Source organism: Dermacentor andersoni, chromosome 1 (assembly GCF_023375885.2).
Source record: "Dermacentor andersoni chromosome 1, qqDerAnde1_hic_scaffold, whole genome shotgun sequence".
Taxonomy (NCBI): Eukaryota; Metazoa; Arthropoda; class Arachnida; order Ixodida; family Ixodidae; genus Dermacentor; species Dermacentor andersoni.
The window spans coordinates 268,678,620-268,705,779 of record NC_092814.1 but is presented as its reverse complement, the minus strand read 5'-3'; the positions used below and the strand labels follow the sequence as shown (position 1 = coordinate 268,705,779).

At 43.3% G+C, this 27,160-nt stretch overlaps 2 protein-coding genes across 3 annotated transcripts in view; one reads left to right on the top strand and one right to left on the bottom strand.

The window, feature by feature from the left end:
• The window catches only part of LOC126547710 (uncharacterized), an 81,916-nt gene extending 77,209 nt beyond the window's left edge, over window positions 1-4,707 (top strand). For both annotated transcript variants that reach the window (XM_050195665.3, XM_050195664.3), the window contains exon 6: window positions 2,720-4,707. In XM_050195665.3, coding sequence (XP_050051622.1) covers window positions 2,720-3,056 — 337 coding nt within the window. In that variant the 3' untranslated portion in view covers window positions 3,057-4,707. The remainder of the gene's footprint in view (window positions 1-2,719) is intronic.
• Window positions 4,639-27,160, bottom strand: part of LOC126547711 (isovaleryl-CoA dehydrogenase, mitochondrial) — an 84,821-nt gene continuing 62,299 nt past the window's right edge. Inside the window, exons 8-12 of the mRNA XM_050195667.3 lie at window positions 22,781-22,874; window positions 21,116-21,197; window positions 15,785-15,889; window positions 10,355-10,427; window positions 4,639-6,888 (exon numbers count right to left, since the gene is read on the bottom strand). Coding sequence (XP_050051624.1) covers window positions 6,755-6,888; window positions 10,355-10,427; window positions 15,785-15,889; window positions 21,116-21,197; window positions 22,781-22,874 — 488 coding nt within the window. The 3' untranslated portion in view covers window positions 4,639-6,754. The remainder of the gene's footprint in view (window positions 6,889-10,354; window positions 10,428-15,784; window positions 15,890-21,115; window positions 21,198-22,780; window positions 22,875-27,160) is intronic.

Sequence of the window (27,160 nt, the reverse complement as noted above, 5' to 3'; positions counted from 1 at the left end):
GCATGCGAAACATTTTCTGCGAACGTGCATCAGGAGACAGCCTGCCAGATGGCTGTTTCCTGGACGGGTGCTCCCTTTCATTAATATTTTAGGTTATCCTACCAGGGACATGTCAAGGACATCACACCCGAGCCCTTTTCCGGCCTGCACATTAATAGACAGCCTCCTAGAGGTTCGCTCTTTCAGCCTCTGAGAAATATTTCTGATATGTTCAAATTATAACCTAAAGCTACATTATCTCCAGCTCACGAAAATGCACAGTTTTGTGCATTTTCTGACACACTGACATTGAAAACTTCATCTAATTGAGTATCCCACCTGTGCCAGACGGAAAAGCTTGAGGAAGTGAACTGCCCACTGCACTTCCATGCGCGCGCACCCACATGGAAGGGCGGGCGCGCAATATATCTGCTCTCTATATCAAAAAAAAAAAAAAATTTTTTTTTCTCTCCAAGACAAAGAGCGAGCCTCTAGGATGCCGCCGATTGATGTGTCGGCTGAAAAAAGGGTTTGGGTGTGATGTCCTTGGGACATTTCTAGTAGGATAACCTAAATATTACATAAGGAGGGCGCCCGTCCGGGAAACAGCCATCTGGCAGGCTGTCATCTGATGCAAGTTGGCAGAAACTATTTGGCATACAGAGTCCACATCCCAATCATGCCCGTGATGGCGTGTTTTTCGGACCTTGCCAACTAGCGTCACTTGGAAATCTAGCGGACGTCTTCATTTGGATGTGGGACGTGTGGATCTTTTTGGGATGGCCATGGGACTTTTCGTCTAATCTGAGGGTACATTCTTAGGATATCGCCAACGTCCAAACATGCATATCCATTAGACATCCCTTGGATTATGCCTGTGTGTGTCGACTGGGTTGCACTTTATGGCGCTTCAAACCAACGAAGTAGGCGTTTAATGGAAGCGGGATGCATTACTTTAGGCGAAAGCTATTTTCCCTTTTCGGACAACGGGGCAGTGAACTTGCGCACAATGGGAGCATGAGCATTAAACATGCCATGGATGCCAAAGGAAAAGGAACTCTCTCCACAATACATGACTCGCGACGTCACCCCCATGGTCACACTGATACACAACAGTGCCCAACATCCAGCCGATTCGTAATGGAAGATGTGTTGCACCAGCCATTCAGTGCATGCAACTTTAAGCACTTACTACAGTTCTGAATATTGTGCATGGCTGTGCAGCTTGACGGTGTTCAGCTATAGTGGCGGCTACTGTAGCGAAGTACATGCTGTGCGACATCCCTGTGTTGCATCTTATGGGCTGCACTTTGTGACAATCCACATTATATGCTAACCCCCCCCCCCCCCCAAAAAAAAATTAACAAGTGGTCGGCGGCAATCAAAGAACCATTGTGCTTTTTGATTACCCATGACCATCAGAGTAAGTTTTGATCAATAAAGAGTTTGTCCTCTTAGTAAGAAATTTGTCCCGGCAAACTAATTGCGAGTGCACACTGTTGCTAAGAGACCCTACCACAAGCAGAAGGCTGTTTTGGAGACGTCACACAGCGCAGCCGCACGCACTGTTGCCTAGATGCTGGTATACGGTTAATTGACGGTCATCAAGCAAATAAATACAGAAACTATATACTAAATAAATGCTTATTTCAACCAGACAACAGTAGGACATTCAGTCAACAGTTGCGGGAGCATCGCCAGGGACACAACGGGACACGTCCTACTACCCCCCCCCCCCTCCCGTGAAATTTCTGTGTACCACGACACATAAAATGACATGTGACAACACCTCTCTCACCCCCACCCCCCTAAAAAAAGAATGATTCCTGGTTATGCCAATGAACAGTTGCATCATAGGAAGCATTGACGAAATGCGACTGAAAAGGTTAGCTAGAAAGTTCTGTTATGTCAAACGAAATGCATAATGAGCAATAGAGAAAAAAATTAATTTTCCAAACACCGCACAATGGGAAACTTAAGGCACTATATCACGCATTCTTAATCGGCAATTTTTCATTGCATCACAAAAGAGTTCCTATCTGCCTTAGGAATAGCAACTTCATAATTCCGAAAATCTTGGTGACCAAGAAATTAGCCGTGTGCCAAAGAGTCATGTAGAGTGTATGGGTAGAAGCAGTGCTTGCTGTCTAGCATGGACCCGTTTCACGTTTACAGTCAACTGTCAGCGAGCATCACACCAAGTGGGCAACAAAGCAGACGCTAACTCTGTATGCCACACGCATTTGGTGCTCTTGATGTCCCTTTCGCCACCGAGTAAGCTCCACTAGAGCATACCACGCATTTTTTAGGCCTCATTAAGCAACAGCACTACAGCCAAGTCACCTAGGCTGTTGTGCTTCAATTTTTGTCCCACTAAAGCTTGAACTAAGGCATGTACAGTTTTTGTCAAACTTGGAAGCCACAGCACAAGGGACAATATCTATGGCTGGACCTTCCAGAAATTGCTCCCATTGTAGCACTCCTGATGTGCCGAAGCTAACTAAAGCGAGAAAAACCTCTGCAAAGCTCTGGCACACAGAGGGTTCTACATGGGCCGTACAGTTCCAGGTCACGCGTGCAGCAACTTCGAAATTTTGGCAAAGCATGTGCATTCGTAAATGCGAGACGGGTCCGGCACGCCTGCCTGCCATGCCTGCTGCGCCGCTGGGCGTCCCGAACAACTAACCAATCGTAAAGTATTTTTATCGACCTGTCCTTCCTGGGCCACAAACATCACTAGATCGGGAAACGCCAGCCCTCAGCAGCAGCAACAGCACTCACCGCGAAGCGTGGGCAGTGCCGGCAGCAGCGCGGGTGCGATAAGGCCTGGCACCAAGCTGAATAGCGCGGCCGACATCACCATGTCACCCACCTACCAGATGATCCACGGTGAGGAGTGGCGCGACATCCGCAAGAGCGACCTCCAGGAGCACCGGCCCGTCCAGAACCAGCTGTATGCTGTGCAGCCAGATTACGGCAACGCCATCAATGCGTTCGGTGCGCCAAAGGGACGCATCCAGCAGTCCAACAGCTTCAAGACTATTATGTCCACTGTCATGACACCAAAGCTGCTCTAGAGCCACTACCTTTGATGTATGCCCCTGCACACGAACTCATGTTTACAGTGCCACACAAGGGTAGAGCAGGCCATTCCGGTTGTGCTTAACCCCCCACACCCTTCAAGAGAGATGCGCGAGTGTTCACAAACATGAGTTCGTCTACAAACCTCCCTTATAGCTGACAGGGGTGTCTCTAATCTCTACGTCTGCAGAAAGAAGCTTAAGAGGTGACTTTCACGATCACAAGGTTACAATGCACACGAGGTCCAGAGGCAACAAGGCATAAGTGCTTACACAGTTTCCTCCAGCCAGAAAAAGGCAATTTGCAATAATTCTGTGCCGGTGTCTTTCACCGAATCATGCAGCTAAAGCCATTTGTGCCTGCTGGTTGCAGCCTCGTGATTCAAGGTGCCAAAAGCAACACTTGTGATCTGTGATCCCTAAGCCAACCTTAACTTACAGCTTGGCAAGAGAGCTAGTGCACACTATGAAGAATTAGTGTGGCTCTGGAAATCCTCAATGCCATAAAACCATAACACCAATACTGTAAGGCAAACATAAATGCAGAGTTATCATAACTGTCACATCTTTCTAAATATTGTTTATTTGTGATGAAACAGTTATGAAAATAATGGCATGTAAGCTGTGTGACAAATACTAGAGGTTTGTCATATAGTCTGGATTGTCAAAGTAGCGAGCATACAGCTCTTTTTATCTGTGAACATCGAGCCGATCTGTTGCTTTCAAGGAAGAAAAGCTGATTTGTCAACCAGTTTCAGTCCAACAAATAAAATGGTTTGTGCTGCCAAAAAGTGCACCCAAGCTTTTAGAGATTCGGCGTATGCTGTGTAATGTTGCGCACAATGTGCAATCTGTAATAATGCATACTTACATATGTGATGTTCGAGAATCAAGTCAATCTAAAACAGACAAGCTAAAACCTTCAAAGGGTGACTGACCACCTATCAGCTGCGTTGTGACCATCACTTGTATCTTGCTCTCAGACATTGTGCTTGTTGGTGACTGTGGATGCTAGTGTTTCCTGCTTTGGAAGGAGTGCCATATAAGAGTTCAATGCTTTTGTGTTGCGCTGGGTGTTTGATAGTTGGGTAGTTCACGAAGATACGCCTTTTCATTTCTTATAATATATTGTTTCTTTTTTGTTTTTGAGTGAGACGTCTCTTCCAGAGTGCCTTATACACCACACATTGATAAGTGCCTTTGTAGTAAGGCATATTATAGCAGGTTCAATTTTTTAAACTGCATTTTATTCTGCTTGCAATTTTTCTTTGTTTCCCACAAATGTCATCCAACAAGTTCTGCTGTCATCCAACGCTATTGTTGGCAAATATTCATATGAAAGGCCTTCTCAAATGCAAACTGATATTGCCAGTTTCACATTGACAAACTACCCATCAGCAGAAACAGTTGAACAAAATCCCTCAGTGCATACTAAGGCACATATACAGAATACATTTTTGAGAAAGAGAGTGTGATACCAATGCTGCTATGGCTTGACATGCTACTTTTACTTCTAATAAACTATTTATAAGGCATGGAACTGTCATGTAGTAGCTTAATTACACACAGCAACGGAATGTTCAGCTGTACGCAGCTTTATTTGTCACTGTACAGTAACTTATTGAAATAAATCTCCTACAAACCAACATTTTCTGTTCTTTTACTGAAGTGAAGGGTTTGTGGTTACCATGTATCCACATGTTGTTTTCATCTACCCACTCAATGAACTAATACACTCCCACCAAATATGATTTATTTCTCACTAGAATAAAGAGCATTCTTTAGCTATGGTGCATAACACTGCCACCATATCTATGAGCTACCATGATTGAGTCAGTGCAAAGAATGGCTGCAAAATACTAAAGCCATGTGGGACCACTTTTTTGGAGGAGTGCGTTTGGTGAAGAGACTCCAGGTGAGAGACTGAATGCAGCCGATTAATTACAGTTGCTACATCACGCAGCAGCCACTTGGTGCAACTGTTCAGGCCTGAAGACCACCGGATACAGTGCAAGAGGGTATCAAGAACGATGCTGCTCAGCCTGAATCACAATTGTAAATCACATAAAAATGCCAAGATCGAATAAAGTTGCATAATCATAGCAAATACAGAAACCATGACAGCAAACAAAATACCTTAGCAACAAGCAAAAAAGGTCGTCTGACTGTGCCGCAAGCTTTTCAATTTGGAACGAGGATGGCTTCAAACAAAGAAGCCAAAGGAGCTTTCTTCTTCACAACCTGACTCGCAGGGTATATCTAATTAAAACTGACGTGTCACCGACAACTATTTTGCTTTCGTGAGAGGCACCATACAGAGCAAGAAGACAAAGCAATGCACCAATGTGGTACATAATTTTCAATGCTAGCAAGAGATCACTCTGTCACAAAAATCAGAAAATTATCTCAGAAGAATACCTACATCAGGTAACTTAGGGAAGAAACTTAACTGCCAGCACTTGTACTACCCACAATATTATACAGATAGGAAAAGCTTATACAATTCAAAACGTAGACATATACAATCATACTCAAGCACAGAACCAGAAGGCACAAGCAGTAGTTAACAACATGCTATATGATTGCAGTTAGTATATTACTGATTTCATAAAGAAAAACCTAAAGGCAAGGCAAACTTCTCTGCAAGTTGAACGAACTAATTTTCTTGCAGCATGCTGAGCTGCAGCAAACAATACACTGAAGTCATAACCAACGAGATGGAGTATTATGATGCAGAACACTGTATTTGCATTTATTAGCACATCCCTCTTGCACAAATATGCTTTGAATGCACGTCAAGGAGTTTCCATTTTATTTTAACTCTGCTATCAATGTTCGACCTGAACTGAAGAAATATGGTGCTTCAGAAGGAAAAGACACTCAGAGAGATAGCACTAAGGAGACCATAATTATCTCACTGCATTACAAGAGTCAAAACACCACATATAAAGGTCCATGGTTCAAAATTGCTGACCTGCCAGAGCAAATGACTCACAAAATATTTCTACACTCATAAATACCAGTAAACAAAAACTTGAGCAAGGAAAATGTGACTTTGCCTCAAAATGTAATTGGGAATAAATTACACATTAACCATTTTAATGTGCAGATGTAAATGCAAGTCTCAGTATGAATCGTGGTAATAGGTATCACTTGAGTGGCATCTACACAACCAAACTCAATTCTTACAATACACCAGCGATCAGTCACAAAAGGAAAAAAGACAAATATGCAAGCACTTCAAGAGAAGAACAATTTGCTATTAGCATCCACCACTTAAGAGCCTTGTATGCAATTACCAATTACGTCGCAGACAAGCATTGACAGTGTCATTCTAAATGCAAGATGGCACATATTTTTTACTTACTTGCAATATTTTTGACAGAGAGAGCTTATCTACCATACATGATAATGCAAACAAAATGTTTAAAGCTTACATGCTAAACAAATTACACTGAAAGCCTCACAATAACTTGTAAAGAAAGTGGCCCACAGGAAACATAGATACTCTAAAAAATTGTGTTTAGAAGCACATAAAAGTATGGAACAAGCATATCATAAACGTATGGTTGCTTATAATGTTTGCTTCCTTGTATCAGTATTGATAACAAAAACCAAAACAGCGCTTTCACCAGGTTCAGAACCGCACATAACATATGTGAAGGATCATGATGAAGGGAACATCGTATCAGACCTCACTTGTACTCCTGGTTGATGGTCCGGCCAATGATAAGTCGGCGAATTTCACTAGTTCCTGCGCCAATCTCGAAGAGCTTGGCATCACGAAGTAGCCGGCCAGTCGGGTAGTCATTGATGTAGCCATTTCCGCCTATAAACAAATCATCAGATAGAGAACACAATACTTTCCACAAAATGCAACACTAAAGCGAATGAGCTGATATAACAATGGGAGAGTCAGTTTACGAGGTGCATGTACCATCAATCCAGGGATAACCTTAGGTGCCACTGCAGCTATTATAAAAAAGTTCCTTATAGAACATTTTCCAGTTTGGTTTGGGTCACATGATCTGACTGCATTCTTAATGCCTTGCAGAAAATCCTCCCGAATACACAAGTGTACAAGTGCATGACATACAACTGCAGCTTGTGTGTGCTAAAGTTTGCCATGACCACCCATATTTTATGGGATCCATATACACTTCATTAAAAATAATTTGCTTTTAGACTGACAGGCAACACGTCATTCTTAGATCACAGTGACTTTTTTGCGACTGTGTTGTTGCTGATTTCACCTGCTTCAGCAACTACAGTCAACAACCGATTTTTCGGACCCTCTAGGGAACGTAAAAACGTCCGAAAATTCAGGCAGTCCGAAAGAATGAATGCATGCAAAAAACGCACCTTTTCTTTCTTTTTTTTTTCTCTGATCTAGAGGTAAAGGGCGAAGCACCAGGCTTCCGAAACCCTGCCAAAGCATCAGTGAAGTGGCTATAAAAAGAGGCATTCAAAAACTGTATGCAGCCGACTGCCGGTTTATTATGTACATGTGCATCGTCGGGCAGCCGGTGTTATTGCTGCAGTGGTGTGAAGAACTTGTTGATTGTTGTTTGGACGGCGTTCCGGTTGCATGCGATCATATTTGCCTCGATCTGAGCAAGGGTCATGTCAGTGCTGTACACCGATGAAAGAGTCAACAGTGCTCGCGTCAACTCGGCGCTTGTAGGCGGCGCAGGCATTGGCTCCTCATTTTCAACATCGAAGTCTTCTGAATCCCCCACAATTTGACAGACTATTTTCTCGTCAGTCAGTTGTGCGCAGAAGTCGAGCTCGTTGTCAGCGTCAACAGACTGTCAACAACAAACCGACGGTACTGCTTTCCACGCTTCGATGCCATCGGCGAGGACGACGAAGACGGAGTGGGGGCCATTGAAGGCGAGCGAAATCCTCAAGTTGCGAACAGTGGAGTTCGCTGACGAGCGTCGAAACACCTAGGCCTAGTGTCGCAGAGCACACTTGACACAACACCACAACCACACACCACGCTTGCCAAAACGTGGCCTGCGCATGCCTGTACAAACGAAATGGCGCCGCTCCGGAAACTCCGCCGGAGGCGGAAGTGCGGCGATGAACACAGCCAGCGTGGCCAGACCAAATCGGTGTGTGATGGCTAGATTCGGCTAGTTGTGGTTCAAAGCGGTGATATGCTTCAGCTGCAAGTCGATTTCCTTCGCAAGGGCGCTGCGCGAGGAGCCAAAGGACCTTCCGTCCGAGTGAAAGGAACTCGAAGGAACTTGTCCAAGTGAAGGACCGCCTCGAAAAAGAAAAATTTCCGGGCGTCATCTACAAAATTCCTTGCCAGGACTGCCATGCGGGCTACGTAGACGAGATGGGGAACCTTAAAAGAAGGCTACAGCAGCATCGCAATGATGTAGCCAAAGGACACACGGTCTCCAGCGCCCTGGCATTCGGCTTCTATCATCGAAAGAGAGAAAAAATTATCATCCCGATTGCTCCTTGAATCATTCTGCATACAATCTACTACTAACACGATAAACCGGACACGGGGACCCCTCCCTGAGTTGTACGCAAGCGCTTTACGTCTTCCGACGTGTATATAATAAAGGCCACCACGCATTCGTTCATTGTGAACAAGGCACCCGTATTGGGCGCTGAAACGTCAATCTGTGTTTTGAATTTTTTCAGTTGGCGAGTGTACGTTTATTCAGCCATGTTCTTTCCTCGCCAGACGAGTTTTCGTCAAACCCTAGACTTCATAGCTCTATATGTGTTTTCATTTTGCGATATATTGGCTGGTGCAGACAGACCGTCTCATGTGCCACGTTGCAAATGAACGATGTGTAGCGCCACTATCTCACTAATCTGGAGATCGCGAGAGCCAGTGCATGGGTGATGTGTGGGTGTGATTCACAGCAGCCACCGCTGACAGACCTCCCAGACGATGTGTGCTACTCTGGCGCCATCTTGTAACCATCATCACCGCAATATGCTTTTCTTCTCACCATTTTGCCATACCCTCTTCCTCTGCATTCCTTCTCGCGTCTTTCATCCCCCGCTGCACTCAGCATTCACTTTCATCTTTTGCTGTGCTTATTCGCTCAGCTACACCGACTCTCATTGCAGGAATGAGCATCTAAGAGCTGCGCTCTAAAAATTTTGACCTTCTTTTTTCTGTTGTAATAAGTAGGCAATGACCCAGTAATCACGGCACAGGACATTGTTTGCTTCAGCGTGCAGTAGGTAATTACAGTAGAACCATGTTCAATGTTTTGGAAATAAACACGAGAACAAACATACTAACTGGGAAAACATACAATCCAAACTCAACAAAAAGTTCGGTGGAGTCAACTGTAGTTGACATCTACGTAATGTGAAGCACTGCGCGAATCGTTACGGTACGAGATGCCCACGCACGTCAAGCTGGATGGGCTTCAGGGGCCCAAAACATGCCTTATCGTTTTTGCAGCTTTGGCAAGCTTATGTTAGTACTTGAATTCAGTCTGTTAGAAGCTTCTTCAAGTGGGGCATACACTCAGAAAACTGAGTTTATGCCAGTGCTTTCACGTGACACAGGCAGGCGAGTACTGTGGAGAAGCTGTCGTGGCCGGCGCCTGCTTATCTTGATCACAATTGCGTGTGCCTAGCACGCGGCCGCAAAACGTATCATACGACCACAGTTTGGCCTGAAGTGTACTGAACATAGGTGGCAAAATGTTGTGTTTTCTGGGAAGGCATGAACCGGTAAAAGAAGAAGCACGAGTGCATTGAGTTTTTTCTGCACTCTATCGCAAACATTGGTGCCAGGAAATCATATGAAACGGGATCATATCAATGAAGTTCAACTGTATTCGGAGCCTTGTTTCACACTCCAAAATTTTGTGCTAGAACTCCTTTCACTTTGAGATTGTGTAGAAAAAGATTCAGGTGGTCAGTGTGATCTTTTAAACAGATTTGAGAGCAAGCATCATAATGATGTTGGTTCTTATTACTGTATTTTCAAGAATACTATGTGACCACAAGGATAATGTGAAGGGAAATTTTGAGGAGTCGGAAATTAAAACTGCACAACGATTAAAACATTAACTAACTATATGTGTAATACAACCACAGCAGAAGAGGCCTAAATAGTGTCTTTAAAACACCATCGTTACAACAACATCCAATCATAAACAAGCTACATACATGTCGCTATTGACAGCGCTGAGGTGTGTGCGCCTTTCTCCTTACTTGACAAGCAACAGGCTGCCTAACCATGAAAACATTGTTGGGCACTCACCAAAAGTGCTCCACTCACAGAATAGGCCAAAGCAACTCACCTAAGCACTGAATGGCCTCTAGAGCCACTTGTGTTCCTTTCTCTGCACAGAATAGGATGACCCCTGCACAATCCTGCACATTTTTATAAGAGAAGGGGCATTTCAACCACTCAGGTTCAACACAGGCATCAAGTACTACAAACAATGCACAGCGAGCAAGGTTTGTTCAAAGTTTGCTGATGCTTACTACTGCAGTAAGCTGATGCAAATACATGCACACTGTATTTACACCAATTTTAAATCAATGTTGGCACATAAAATTTCAAGGCTGATTTTGCCAGTGTCATTTAATTCCTCTGACACATGGATACCTTGAACCAAGTACTGATGGTGAACAATGGTTCTAGGCCATGTTCACCACTGACACTTGGATATACCTAAGTGGCCATGTACTACACAGAGAACAACAACAACAACAAAAAACCAGATGACCGGCAGTCTACACTACAATCTTCGATGACAATATGTGGAATATGAGCCTCGGGACCATGTTTGGGTTTGGACCCCGATACACCGATGAGGACTTAGCGAAAAGCTTTTACGCCACTATTTCAGACCCTACAAGATCATCCGACGCATTGGTGCACTGGATTATAAGGTTGTGCCACATAGCACTTCGCAATCACAGCGCCGCCACTCACAACCTGAAATAGTCCATGTTGTGCAACTTAAGCCATTCTACCAGTGCTAACGAACTTTGGGACTGTATAGTTGAACTTTGGACTGTTGCTTTATACTTTGTGTCTTTGTTGTTTTGTTACTTTTTCTTTATTAAGTGTACTTTTGTTTTGCGCTCTCCTTTTATGTTTGCAGCATCGGGACAATGCTTTTTGAGAGGGGGGTATTGGCATGTGTACTTGTTTATCGGGTGACCGTGTTTCATCGTCTAACAAATGTTATCGCTCAATGCAGGACGCGCCTGCATGCATCGGAAGTTTCCGGAATATTATCGATGCTTCTATCTGCTGTCTCTTGTCACTCAACTTTATGTAATTTGGTTGCAGGTATGTGCGATGCAAATGGTATAGAACTTTCTGGAAGAGATGCAGGCACCAGTGATTACTCTGGATCCTTCGATGTCTGATGTATAAAAGCCAACATTTTCGCCGATCACCGACTGTGTTTGCCGCTATGGTTGCTCAAGTGTAGCTTGTTTTTTGAGGACACAGGTTCGCCCAATAAAATGTTAGTCTCGTCATTCACATTTTTGCTGCCTTCTTCACCGTCACTACTATGTGACAATAGACACGTTCACACACACATGAAAAAAGAGGTCACTGCACCTGTGTATGGCCTTTTTTTTTACGTGTGCATAAACATCTCTATTTCAAGTGCGCTGCTTTATCAATATCATTTTCTTAACAACTAGTCCATCAGTATCTATTAAGGTATCTCAGGTTTAAAATTTTGTCACTTTAGACAGATAGATGTCAGAAACTATTTTCCTTGCTGATAACACTAGTATTACAGAACCTTAAGCTATTATGCCGTTTTCATGGTTCTTTCCAAAGTAACACAGCTTCTGTAGCATGTGCCATTGTATATGGCATACAATAGCAAAATATATGACATTTTGTGAGGATCGAGATGCTCTCCTGTGACTCATCCCCAGCTTGTACATGATTCATTTGCCAAGATCAATTTCTGGGAACCGCAGCCACCTCGGGACAACATGGTGGACGCGGCTAGTTCACCAGAGCTACCGTATTCACTTGCTTAATTCTCACACTCGAATAATGCTTTCACCCCCCACATCGGCCATCAAAAATATTTTTTTTCCTCGAGTAATCACTGTACCTCCAAAAACTTCAGCAGCAAATGTCATCTGCTTGTTCCGGCCACTGATGATGATATACGATAATAATTTATTGGCATTCCCTTTGAAACGGGGCGGTGACAAATAGTCACCTAGCCTGCTTGATTTAATCAGGCATGCTATACATGTTTTTCATCCAAGCATTTTTGTATACATCTCTTTAATCTTTTTTTTTTTCCCTCACTTCTTCTTGCTACCTATGCTAGTACATGATCCGGTCGTATCAATCTCTTCCCTGCTTTTTTAAAACCAATACTCTAAACGTCTCTTGCTTATCTCGACTGCTGACCGGTTGATGCTTCCATCCACTTTAAATCCAAGCGCTTCTGGAAGGTGTATGTATGAATCCCTTTGCATTCTATTAGGATGTGCACAGTGGTCCCCGGATTTTTTCTACAGCATACAAATGCCTTATCTAACTGCAAATATTTGCTTGCGTATGTTTTTGTCCTTAGGCAACCAGCTCGAGCTTCAAATAGCAAGGCACTTCCCTTCATGTTATTGTACAAATTTTCCAAATTTATTTTTTCTCATTCTTGTAAATCTTCATGGTCTTTTTCATTTCCATTCCTTGCATTCAATTCGCTGTCTCTGTTTCTCTCACTTTATTTCCGATTCCTCCTGGTTGTCTATCTACACTTTCAATTACCCTGCACTTGGTTGCCAACTTTATTGACATCTTCCTCCATCCTGTGTCCATGTATGACAGCCGCATGATAGTGTATGACAGCCCAGCACCATCTCTTAAGCATCATGCCCACTATGAACGCATGCAGCTCTAATACAATCCAAGCCAAGCCACAAGTGGCGAGGTTTCCACCATTTCATGAAATTTTGATAGCATGTGAGTAGCTGACATAGGCATTGTTTTTGTTCATGTCGCTTCGCCATGGGTCGATATGGAAGCTACATGGCTGGTTTCAAGTTGAAAGTGATTGAGTAAGTAAACGGGCAACAGGGCCACAGGCAGGCACTTTGGGGTCAACGAGTTTTGTGTCGGCTACTGGCGATGGCAGCACAAAAAGCTGAAATCCACCAACAAGACGCGCCGGGCCTGCCGTGGTCCAAAGGCTGGAAAATATGTGTCTATGGGCTTCTATGAGTTTGCAGTGGCTGGCACGAGAACCCCAGTACGCGGCCATCTTCTTTTTATATATATAATAAATACTTTGTACATTCTTGCGGTAAATCTCCCCCACATAATTATCGCACCCTTGAACTTTGCATAGATTTTCCACAAAAAAAGTGCAAGGATTATGTGAGTAAATATGGTACTTTCTTTCACAAGCCACGCTTCTCCCTCCCGGAGTCTAGTCACATGCGCAAGTACGCATCGCCAGGATGTGCCCTTATTGGCCTCTCTAAATTAAAAATTAAATTTGGGGTTTTACGTGCCAAAACCACTTCCTGATTATGAGGCACGCCATAGTGGAGGACTCCGGAAATTTCGACCACCTGGGGTTCTTTAACGTGCACTTAAATCTAAGCACACGCGTGTTTTCGCATTTTGCCCCCATCGAAATGCGGCTGCCGTGGCCGGGATTCGATCCCGTGACCTCGTGCTCAGCAGCCCGACACCATAGCCACTGAGCAACCACAGCGGGTTTATTGGCCTCTCTACTTGAGAAGTGTATGGGTAACAGGAGCACAGAATGCTTATCGTGGGAAGTCATTGTGACCAGAAGTAAGAAGAATTTTTAGCAAGTTTGCAAGTGACAACAGAAGGACAGAGAAAAGAAGCAGCAAACTGGCACCCATCCTCACATGGACCATAAGAGCTAGCATCCCAATATTCACTATCACTGGCCAGCAGGTACAGCAGTACTGGATAAGGGCACATGTCAAGTGTAGAATGCATGAATGCACTGCTGCACTCAATCACACTAAAATGTTGTAGCTTCCAAAAACAGAAAATCTAGTGGAAGAGTGTTCACTAAGGAGTGCCTGGTAACCTGAAGTGCACAACTAACTTTTGCTATGTGAGCAGTTTAGGGCCACTTAATCAATACAGCTACTTAAGAAGCAAACAATCATTGACACCAACAAAAGAAGATGGAAGTGAAGCATTCTTGCAGTACAAAGTGTCACACTGAAGCAAAAAATTATAATAATAATAAAGAAATAAAATAAATGATGAATCTTTCTCTATATGCACATAAAACACTTTCACACAATTCTCAGGCCATTAACAATTAAACAACTGCAACATGCCCTAAATTACCCGCCGTGGTTGCTCAGTGGCTATGGTGTTGGGCTGCTGAGCACGAGGTCGCGGGGTCGAATCCCAGCCACGGCGGCCGCATTTCGATGGTGGCGAAATGCGAAAACACCCGTGTACTTAGATTTAGGTGCACGTTAAAGAACCCCAGGTGGTCAAAATTTCCGGAGTCCTCCACTACGGCGTGCCTCATAATCAAAAGTGGTTTTGGCACGTAAAACCCCATAATTTTTTTAACATACCCTACCACGTTGTAGATAACGAAGTTTAAGCTGCAAACTGTCCACAGAGCTTACTTGGGCAGAGCACTAGTCTGACTACAGTCTATGCTCGTTACAACGGACCCGCGTACAACATATTTTCAGATATGACAGATTTCAACCTTAGTTTGCGCTACCTATTTTATTAATGCAATTAAGTTCGCTTTTAACGGATCACGCTGTAACGGACTATCGGCTATAGGGGACGAAGATAGCAGCAATGTTTGTCAAAATTGGCCGTATAAAATGGACTTTTGCCGTGCCGAGTCACAGGCTGACAACTGACTTGCAAGGGTAAGCCGATGATTGTGGCTCAATATCACACGCGCGAGGCAGAAAGGCGGGGCACAAGTGCTGTCTTTCACACACGAGGCACGAGGGGGGAGGAGCAAGGGAGAGGGGTTCTACTTCAGCAGCTGCTGCTTATGGTGCAGCCGCCATATATTGAAAGCGATCTGCAATGTGGACAAAGTGTGCAGGTGCTGTATCTTAAAAGCACTCTGTAATGTGGATAAAGTGTGCGCCAGCGCACCTTGTCTCATCTTCAAAGTGATCTGCAATGTGGCCAAAGTGCACGTGCCGATAGCTTCGTATGCGTTGTGCTTTCGACGTTTAGTTCGCGTTGCAGCGAGAGACAACGCGATGGTCAATTCGCTCACTGATGCTGCCGTGCTTCCTCACTTGAACGTTTTGACAACTTTCCACGATCATCGAGCAAGAATAAAACTATTATCCCTACTTTGCATAGCTGCCTACTAATTTCCTATCGCAATGACTGTTATGCATTTCAGGCTAAACTGCGACATTTTTATGCTTGTTTTTTACTTTGGACGTTCTTTACTCACTCTTTGCATTAACATTATTACACATCGCGACCAAAGTCGCGATGTGTAATAATGTCTCACTTCCGAAACATTGAAGTTTCGGAAGTGAGACGTTTCGGATATTATGGCCTTCAGATAAAACGGACATATATTGTTTGATTATCAGAGTCCGTTGTAACAAAAGTTGACTGTACGCCCCACCATATGTACAAAAACGCTAGTTGTACCCCAGTAGTATTCACCAAACATGCAAACAATTAAACAACACAGCTGTGTGCTCTGCAAGTGCAATAGAAACACTGTCCACCTCACCTTGGACAGGACGTGCCCCTGATCCACAGCCCTGGCTGTACTGTACAGGTATGAGCGACAAGCGTTGAGTGTTGTGTACATGTCAGCTATCTTGCCTTGCAGGAGCTGGAATATGGATTAAGATGCCATGAGCAAATAAATATGTGGGTTTTACCATTGCAAACTGCACAATTGGTTATGAGGGATGGTGTACTTAAAGCAGTATATTTAAAGGAGTTATTGCAAATGGACAGAGATGCAATTCTTATATGTAGTATAGTACATTGTATAAACTTCCACAAGGGCCGCACTTCTTTTTCACAATTCTGACAAAGTGCAGCCCTAACACAGGACCGAACCTTTTTGGTCAAAATGGTGCCGCCGCAGCCAGCGACTTGTGCACACTCCGGATTCCCGGAATTATTATTGCATCAGAGGTTAATGCTCAGTTCTCACCATCCAGTAGCAGTACGCGGAAGTACACAGCACACGAAAATTCGCCAATGTGTGCGCATGGCATCAGGGCCCCGAAAGCATAGAGTTAATATAATCATTTCTAGAGGAAAATCTCCCCACAGTGCCCATACATTGAAATCGGCAACCGCAAGGGTGCTGCCATGTTGCTACCCGGTGCAGGCGGGTAGGCGTAAACGCTGAGATTCGACTCAGATGAGATGCACAATGCGGTGCAATCTACACTATCGCGAGTCTCCTTCAGTATGGTGGTGCCATTTAGTTCAGGCACGTGCAAATGCATGTATTAAGCACCGTAAGTTTTTCATCTAAATTTTATAAGAAGTCATCTTATCTTTCAAAAATATGTACAGAATGAACTTTATATGTTGCCCATGTGTACGTGCTACGTGCGACTTCTTTTGCATAATAGTTTTGCATAACCTTAATGCTACAAAAACGAGTCGTAGCAACATGGCAGCACCTTTGCGGTTGCTAATTTATTCTACCAGCTTTGCTCTTGAGTTAGTATACTAACTCTATGACCGAACATGTTTATGTTAACCTGCGCGTGTGACATCATACTTGCTAATTTAGTTAGTAAGTGAATGTTTACACATTTATGCAGCCAGTAAAACTACTAGTATTTTTATTTCATACAGATGTCTACTAATTTGCTATTGCAATCAATGAATTTGCATTTTGGGTTAAACTGTGACTTTTTTAGACTATACAGAATTTGTAAAAATCACTTATGGCAGATAACACTATTCCAACCCTTGAACTGGATTGCTCAATGAGGCGGACATTACCTGCACAATAAATCGAAATGCATGATTAACTAGTTAGCTTTTATGAATTATGTTAACAAATTACTTTAAGGGCCCATATTGTAATTTACCAATTGTAGACAGTGATTTTGCAAGGCACATGCACTTGGAATAAATTCTGAAGATAGCACCAGTTTCAAAGTATGCACCGTCAAACTTGCAAAAATGCACCGTTCCAGTTGCTTAACAAAAGACCGTCTTATGCATTGAAGCCCAAAAATAACTGCAACGCCAATGTATCATCGGACACTATGAAAACAGTTATCTCAAGATGAATGGCCCATCAGAATTCGCTTCAAATGAATGCCCCTTGAGAATTCCCCGGCTACAATTTGTAAGTTGAAATAAGTGCCAATTGAAGGTTTTCACAGAATGAGTAGTACATGTGAGCAGATAAAACGTTGAAAAAGAAAGAGTTGAAAGAAAAATTCTGAAAGAACTTAGCTAAGACAGTTTAGCTTTTCTTTTAGCTCTTTTCTTCTTGCCATAGGATTACAGTCAAACCCACTTATAACAATATTCAAGTTCCACAAAAATTCCATTGTTATAACCGATAATTGTTATAACCGAGTTGCATGAAAAAATCTAAATAGGGGGATAACAGAGCTGATGTAAGAAAACTATAACGGCGGGGAGGCCAGTGCCCCTCCCCACCACCTTCCTCCACCCGGCTGCTGATTGTGTTCACTCGTTTAGATGCTTCCTGGGCACTCCGATCGCGTGCAACAAGCCACGGCTGTCAGCGTTAAAGAATGGCACTGCTATAACAACTGCAAAGAGGGGTCATAGGTGGCAAGCGATATGTGAGAACCGCCAAAGCATCGTTTTGGTGGTCAAAAGGGGCCTTTTAAATATTGCGAGAAGGTTTCCGCGGAAGCCTGTCGGCTTAAGAAATCCAGAAGAAACGCTGAGGCGAGATCGCCACATGCATCTCGCCACATACTTCTCACTGGCTTGCATGAGAAAACCTTGCATGCGTTATGCGAAGCTTGCCGACATCCTTCTCCAAGGCAACCAGGTGCTCCACGTAGTGCAGCGGAAGGTTCCTCATGAAAACGAAGCCCCAGAGGAACTGAATCATCTGATGAGCCTCCTGTGAGGACAACGTTGAGGCAGCCTGCCCAACTGCGTCATTGCTGCCGTCTTTGCCATCACTATCTGCTGCAAGCACGTCTGCGACGATCGCCTCATCGGTTAGAAGCCCTTACCATAAAAACCCGCTTATAATACGAGGTTCTTCCCTATTATTAGCGTCCCAAATTTTGGCCTTGTACTATATGTGGATCCGAACGAAAATTTCAGTTAGAAATTTGAGCTAGAAGTTTTGGTTTTGTTATTGCTGTGTGGCTATGGCTTGACTTCCTTATTGCTGCATGGCTACGGCTTGGTTTCGTTATTGCTGCGTGACTACAGCATCGTTTTATTGTTGAGTGCGCACCTTGGCAGCACGCCTGCAAACCACACTTCGCGAAGTGCATCTTTTTTATTCTGCATTGAAGGATCAAGATGTTCGGACCACGAAAACAGTACTTGGCTGCTTTCAAGAGAAAGGTTATTTTAGCCGCACAGGACTTCGGCAACAGTGCGGCCGGGAGGCAGTTTGGCGGCGACGAGGGAAGCATTCGCGGATGGCGTCGACAAAAGGAAGCCCTTTTCACGTGCAGCGGAATGCAAAGAAGCTTTCACGGCCCGAAGAGTGGGACATTCCTGGAAATCGAACTTGCCCTGATGAAGTTCGTACGCCAACAGCGAGCCGCGCATCTAGCTGTGAGTGTGGAGCTTATGCAGGCAAAAGCTAAGGAGCTTGCAAGAGAAAAAGGGCTACCGAGCTCCGCCTTCGAAGCGAGCAAGTACTGGATTTATCGCTACATGTGACGTGCTGGTTTTTCCTTACGCCACTGAACTTCAATTTCGCAAAAGCTGCCCGAATCGTTCGAAGAGCTGCTTGTGGCTTTCCAGCACCACATTATTTCGCTGCACAAGTCCAAGAACTTCCAGCTAGGGCAAATAGGCAATGCTGACCAAACGCCGGTTTATCTGGAATGTTATTGCCCCTCACCGTGCACGAAAAGGGCTCCAAACAAGCTTATGTCCGGTCCACTGGCAACGAGAAAATGCAAGTTACCGTCATGTTGTCGTGCACGGCAGACGGACACAAGCTTCCACCCTATCTCATCTTCAAGCGCAAGACAGTGCCTAAAGGTGAGGAGCTGCCAAAAAAATGTGGTCGTGAGATGCCATGAGAAAGGCTGGATGAACAAGAATCTTGTGCTCGACTGGATAAAGTCCGTCTGGTGTAGGTGGCCCTGCGCACTGTTGTCGTTCCTGTCCATGCTCGTGCTGGATGCATTTCGTTGCCATTTGGCTGACTCAGTGAAGAGGCTGTTGCGTGAATCCGGCATTGAACTCGTTGTTATCCCGGGTGGGATGACGTCTCAGCTGCAGCCTTTAGATGTTTGCATGAACAAGCCTTTCAAGGACACGGTCAAGCGGTGTTACGCAGATTGGATGCGCTCAGGTGAGCCTGCAGTGACGCCGACCGGGCCGCTGAAGCTGAAGCGGGCTTCGCCAGCCGCACTATGCAAGTGGATTGTGGATGCATGGGCCAGCATACCAGAGGACCTTGTGCGTCGCGCATTCAAAAAGTGCGGCATCTTGCACGTGCTTGATGGCACAGAAGATGAGTACCTCTGGGAAGATATGTCCGACAAAGAACTATCCAGAGAGAGCGCAGCTGAGGAAGACAGTGATTGAAGTGCGGAGTGCAATTTAAATACCTAAATGTTTTCGAGTTTTCCTAACTCGTATCATACACGGATGAAACTTTTTTTTTCCATTTCGCATCCCAAAATTTTCACCTCATACTACATGCGGGTTCGTATTATACGCAGGTTTTTACGGTAGTTTCCAAATCTATAGGCGTGCGTTTTCTTTTCACTGGCAACGTCGTGCATTGCCGATGATCAGCAGGCGGATAAGCCATCTTCCGTTTTGGCGGCAAGTCAAACAAGGCTGAGAAACCGCGTGGCCAGGAATGATTTCGACGCAACCAAAAAAGACGAACGTGAGCGATTAAGCTGTTTGCAAAAATGCGCTGAATGAGGAGCCAGTGAGCAACATGCGAGCGATCTGCGAGCAGTGCAGTTGGCGCAGCCCATTCGTGTTTGGGAGGGTGAGGCGGCATAGAGCTATGGGCACAGCCCATACATGTTCGGAGGGTTATGGAAGGGCGACGGGAGAGAGGCGCGCGGAGATGGCTGGAAAATGAGCGCACAGCGGCCGTTGGAGCAGTGGCCCATCTTGCAGCGGCTTGAATTCCTCGTTTTCTTTTCTTCTTTTCAGGGATTTTGCATTTCACTACCTTTAGACTTGGTCACATAGCAGCCAGACTTGATCGTTATAACCGATAATATGCCATTGGGGCATTGTAGCAAGCAAGTTATTTCACCATGAAAAACATACAAAAGTTGACGGTGCAGCAGCTTCTCACTGTTATACCCGTATATTGTTAAAACCAGTATTGTCATAAGTGGGTTCAACTGCACATGTTTAGGCTTCTCTCTCTTGAAATAAAGGCTCCAGTGTACTCACTGCAGTAGTTTGTGGCTATGGCATTGTGCTGCTGAGTTCGAGGTTGCAGGTTCGATACTGGCTACCGCAGCCGTACTTAGATGGGGGCGAAATAAAAAAAAAACATTTGTGTACTTCAATTCAGGTGCACTTAGAGCCCCAGGTGGTCAAAATGAATATGGACTCCCCCTACTAAGGTGTGCTTCATAATCAGTTTGTGGTTTTGGCATGTAAAAGCCCAGGATTTACTTTTTTAAAGGCTTCAGTATAAATACGTACTTTTGCTGCCTTTCCTCCATCGTGCTCTGCACTACGCCATACAAAAGCTAGAAGCTTAATCACCTTCCCACTTCTATTTATTTACAATGTCATAACTATATCTAGAAGGCACGAGGCACGAAAGACAGATACATTGGCCTATAAAACCACACTGTTATGCAATTACAACTGCACTGTTTCATTTTGTTGTGTGCCAATATGGCAGGAATGTACAACCCACCTGAAAAGTCCCAATTGGCTGACCAAATTGCTTGCGGGTGTGGACATAGTCAAAGGCAACATCGCAGCAGGCCTGCATTATGCTGGTCCCAAAAAGAAAGCCAAAAAAATATTTCACATTTCTGGCTTCAATCATGTTTAGATGTACTGCTTACAGTATGTGCCAACAGCCAACAAGCAGAAGAGGATGCAATTGCGATTAAAGCAATTTATGGGCAGGCTCAATTTCTGTCAGCATTTTCACTTCACATAGCAGTCAAGTGCACTGACAAGACTGGGCAACAAACTATTGAGATAGCAAGGGATCACATTCAACATCATGTCAAACGATAAAATATCACCAAATGTTACCTTCAATATGGCTATGGCATCCAATGTGCACTATAGAAAGCCTACAAGGCTACAGCTCACATTGTGTGCAAGTAAGTTTCACATATATAAATTTCAAATGTGTGACTGCCTGGAGCACAGGAATGAGTGAGACGAATAAGAAAAACCAAGCAGCTTGATTTTTTTTTCTTCCTTCTTTTTTTTATTTTCTTTTTGTTATTATCGAAGGTGTCTTTTTGCACCTTATCTTCCTACAGACAGACTGAAAATTCTCTGCTCAGACCAACAAGACGGGGCGAACTTTCGAGATTGCAGGTTTGAATAATAATAATAATAATAATAATAATAATAATAATAATAATAATAATAATAATAATAATGTGAAAGTGAACAAAAAGAAACACGTATTACATTCTTGAAAATAAAGTTGTGAAAACACAAAACCAAAACAAATGTAAATTTTATGCCATTTAAAACCGAGAGACAAGCATCCGTGTATTTATTTAAAATGATGAATGAAGCATTTTTGTATCTTTCCTGCCTCGATTCTCTTCTTGCCCCAGGTTTGTAATGGTTTCAATAAATGCATTGTTCTTTTAAGTACTTGTTAAACAGAAACTGATTCATTTTAAGCTCGGAAAACATGTAGTAAATGTTCTGTCTACATGTAAACCAGCGCAAGAGCCATGCAGCGCTGCTCTTTCTAGTTTTGTCCCTTAAAACAAAGTTAAAAAGCAGACGACGCACATTGTTGTAGAAGGCACAGGGTTATTTTTCCCTCGCAATCCGGCTTGTGCTGTAGCATTTTCATCACAAGAGCTTTTTACAATGAGAATTATGCATTTTAGAAGCCAGATTTTTTGAGCGGCACTATTTGTTCAGTCATGGAGGCAATTGGCTACCATGCTTTGGTCATCTGGGCGGGACCTTTGCCGTCTTCTAAAGTTGTACCCTACTACTGTATAGTCCAAAATAACAAGAGCGTCACATAGAGGGAATAACTTGTGCACCTTCTCTCGAAAATAAATCTGGCACTTCTGGACACACCTTTTGGTGGGAGCACAACTCTTTCAAAGCACGCCCTCAGCCTGCAAATTTATTTACAAGAAACCTAGTTTCAGAACAAGCAGAATATCAAACTTAAAAAAAAAAAAAAAAGAACCATGAAGTTCAACACTGCTCTGAAGCAGCCTCCCTCCCGGCTCTGTTCATACATTACAGGTTAGGAAACCTGACCCTGTTATTCAAAGCAGGCCAGCTGATGTCAGTACACCTCACACAGTTCAGCAATTCCCTGGAATACAACGCTGTATTAACATGCCAAAATGTGGCTCACCCAACTGGTCCAGCAGCCAGAACCAAGCGCTCAAAATCCAGGCCACTCATCAGGACATACATGCCCTTATTCAGCTCACCAACGAGGTTCTTAGCTGAGACCACATATTGAAGAAAGAAAGAAAGAAAGAAAAGATAAGGAAAAGACAGAATTGAGACATTACAGAAATGATACAAAATAGTGAGTGAAAGTCGTAAAGTGCCTAAATGTAAGTGCAGCTGACCAGGAGCTTTGGGGCTAAGCATTGTGCAAAATATAGCTCCATCACTCAATTTACACGCACAACCATATTCATCACATCTTCCAAAGTTATTGCTAATATTTAATAAAACCAGTAATAATTTTCCTTTACGCTAAGTTATGGAAAATTTATTTAATGTAGCAGCCACTTTTAGGATGTTGTATTTCATATTCCTGTCATATAATTTCACTTGGCAGGATAGCAGTACAGGGTCGCTCAATATGAAAGGGAACAACCAATTTGCATAGAAAGCCGAATCGCTTGCTTATTTTTATACTAAACTTGAAAATTACTTTTGGATATTATGTGCAAGGAGGAAAACAAGTTAGGAAACACGAAGAAATGTGCTTGTCGCACAGAATTATGGAGAAATAAATAACTGAACACGCAAACTTTGTTCCCTTTAATATTGAGCGACCCTGTATATGCTTGGTGACAAGGCATTGATGTCAATACCAAAGTAAAATGTAGCACTCCAGCACATTACAAAAATTTATTTGGTGTAGCCTCAACCACTTTTAGGATCTTAAAAACAATCTTGCTCAGTTCCTCAAAGCAGCATAGACATCAGTCCAAACTCTGGTGATAAGGAATCCATGCAAATAGTACTGAGAAAACTGCAGCATTGCAGTATACCTGGTGTTTTTTTTTAACGTCATCAATAAGTTTTTTTATCGCCTGTGCCATTTAGCACAAAACTTATTGAGCTGGTGTATATGAAGAGGTGTACATTACATACACTGAAAATCAGTATGCATAACTGACTAATTAACAAATTGCACTAATTAATTGTTGAACCAGTTACTTTAGTGCACATAATGCAGTACAGGAATTGAAGTCAATGATTTCACAAGGCATATCCACTTGTAACAAACTTTGCAACTAGCACCAATATTGAGATAAGCGCAGCTAAACTTATAAAAATGCACTGTTATCCCACTTACTCTTTCAACAAAACACCCATTCGTGCATTGAAGCCCAAATGTTACTCAAACACCAATGAATTTTGTCACAAACTTTGGGAACATATATCTCGAAACTTCTATAGTCCTTAGAATTCGTTCCACCTGGGTATGATTTAAAATCCACTGACTACAATATCTGAATGAATTGTGGGGTTTTATGTGCCAAAACCACAATTTAATTATGAGGCATGCCATAGTGGGGGACTCTGGATTCATTTTGACCACCAGGGGATCTTTAATGTGCTCTCAATGCATGGGGCACAGGCGTTTTCGTATTTCGCCCTACTGAAATGCGGCTGCCATGGCCGGGATTTGATTCCACAACCTCGTACTTAGCAGTGCAACACCATAGCCACTATGCCACCACGGCAGGTGGCTACAATTTCTAAATTGTAATATATGGCATAATTAGTTAAAAATATAATTAGCAAACTTTTTTTAAATATACAAATATTCACTTTCATGTGCAAATAATGTATGCCACTGAGAGTAACCTAGATCAAGAAGCAGAACTTTATACATGTCCTAGGTGATTTTTAAAAATTATGCCAACAATAAAATAAAACACCCCATATATTACGTAAGCTGGCAGTTTGCTGCTCATATGAAGCAGTATCTGGTCCTCATCCCCAGTTCACCACTGTGGCATTTCAGTGTTGTTATAATGCTGGCAGGCCCGACAGACACCTTTCCACCCATTTGCTTGTGGCACTAACACTTTTACTTCTTGCTTTAACTGCTAAGTGGAAACAAAATAGAGTGCACAGAGAAATGAAAAAAAAAAATCGCATAGAGCAAGAGCATTGAAAAGGTGTACGGTAGGAAGGAGGAAAGCGAAGGAGAAGGCATAATAGGATGTCAGAAGCAGTATATCGCAGCATTCTTTAGGTAGTGTACCAAATGTACAGTAGAACCTCATTCATATGTTTTGGAAAAAAGAAAACTTAAGAAAAAAACATACTAACCAGGAAAACGTATGATCCGAAGTAGCTAAAGAACTTTGACAAACTCAACTATTGTTGACATCTTACATAATGCGGAGCGTTGTGCGGATCGTTGTGGCACAAGACACCGACGTGCGTCGAGCTGGAGGTGCTTCCGCGGCCTGAGACATGCATTGTTGTTTTCCTATTGTGTGGTGCTTTAAGAGGGCAACGGGAAACCAAGACGAAATCGAGCTGGTAGGCAACACCAGATGCCATGGAAGGGAAACATGATGCCCCCATCGCGCAGCCAGCAGCAGGGAACAGCGGCATGTTTGGATTAACGCCTACTAAAGTGTGCAGTATGCTAGCAATGGCACTACACTGTAAACGAAAATAAACCGACATGGGAGTTTTTAACAGGCGATGTACCCTAAGAACTCTTCATCCTTAAATATTTACTCCGATGTGTGGGAGCAATACAATGGCATTCTCTCATTTCACTCCGTTGGTTAGCTGCTGGAGTGAAATCTTGTTCGAAATCTTGTTCTCTTGTGAAAACTCTGCACAGGGAGTTTAAAAAAAACTCCCCCGCTGAGACAGGTTGGTCACATGGCACTTCCCATAAGGCTGTGCGCCGCGCCAGCGACCAGCCACGTTCGGCGGAGTCAGCAGTGCTCATGGTTGACGGTTTGTTTACATCTGTGAAGTGATGTTTCGTGCCAGCTTTTCGTTGATATTTTTCCTGTATTTCCTCCCAGAAAGTGTTATAGGTGTGCCTGAAGCTCAGTGTATCTCAGTTTCATGTACGTTAGCTGTGATCACTTTGCTGACAAGATGAATGCAAGAGCAACGTTTTCAAGTACTGAAAAAGGCTTAGGTATACCTTGAAGCTGCTTGTTGACTCATGATGTCAGTTCAGGTTGCTGACTGTGCTTTCGTGTTGTGTAACCTTGGCTTGCGTTCTTCAGTACGTGAAATGAGACTTTAATGTCCTTGTGAGTGTATGCTGACATCTGGTGAAATGTTTGAAAGGACCACATAGCAATGGCAACATTAGCCAATGTTCGAGCGACAACGTCCGTACTAGTCGCACATGAATGACATATTCCAAGTTTGTTGCAGTGTTGTGCTGCCAGTGAGAAAGACCGAAGTGCAAGCAACTGTTCTTCAGTATCTGTGTATGGATATCCTCGCTCAAGAAAAATGGTAGGATGTAAGTAAGTGCCATAAATAAAGATTTTTACTGAGCGATGTGGATCAAATTGTTATCGCGCATTTCTGTTTTGGTCACATCGTGGCCTCCGATGTGCATTAACGGTATGCTCTATCCCAGACACTGATTTAGGAGCATAAATTTGTCCAATGTAGAAGATAATTATATATATCAATATGGCAATGTTACGGTTCTTGTATGCTGTGCAACTAATTACTCTGATGCAATCAGCTCCTTACAGAATGAGGCAACGAAAGCTATAGACTGGTTTTTGGCTAATTTAATAAGCATCAACCCTTCTAAAACGCGACTTGTCCGTTTTCATAACCCCATGAAAAAAATCCTGCCTATGACACTATTATTCTTACACACATCTGACTGTTATGAATGCACATGCCAACCTGTTAAAAATGCATCTTCTGTTAACTATCTTGGGTTGCTTTTTGACTGTGATCTTTTATGGAACTCGCAATTATCCCACCTCTGTAAAAGGCTGCGCACGGTCTCCTGTGTATTATACAATATGTGATGTCTTATGCCAATCTCCATTCGAAAAATTATTGTCCATGCTTTAGTCCACAGTGCGCTACATTATGGCTTGACTGTGTATAGCCACTGTACTCTTACGTGGAGCTCAAGAATTAATTCAATTTTACGTTCACTGCTGTCAACAGTGGCATATGATTTGTGTCCAAAGCAAGATGCAGACGTCTTTAGGTTGTTGAATTTGCCAAACTCCACTTCCCTGATTGTCGAAAGTGTTGTAATTATACACTTCTGGAATAATGATCTTAAAACACCACATGCGCCTGTCGGCTCATTAAGACCGAAGGAACCCTACGTCATCCCCAAGACTGCGACAAAGTGCGGAAGGAGAACGCGGCAATACTATGTTCCAGCCATATTTAATAAGTTGCCAATGCCTGTGTTAGAAGCAAACACAAGACGAGGGATTAAGAAACTACTTAGAATTTTCTATATATAAAGTAACATTTTGTATAACTATTCTACATTTTGCTCCGACCCGCTAATAGC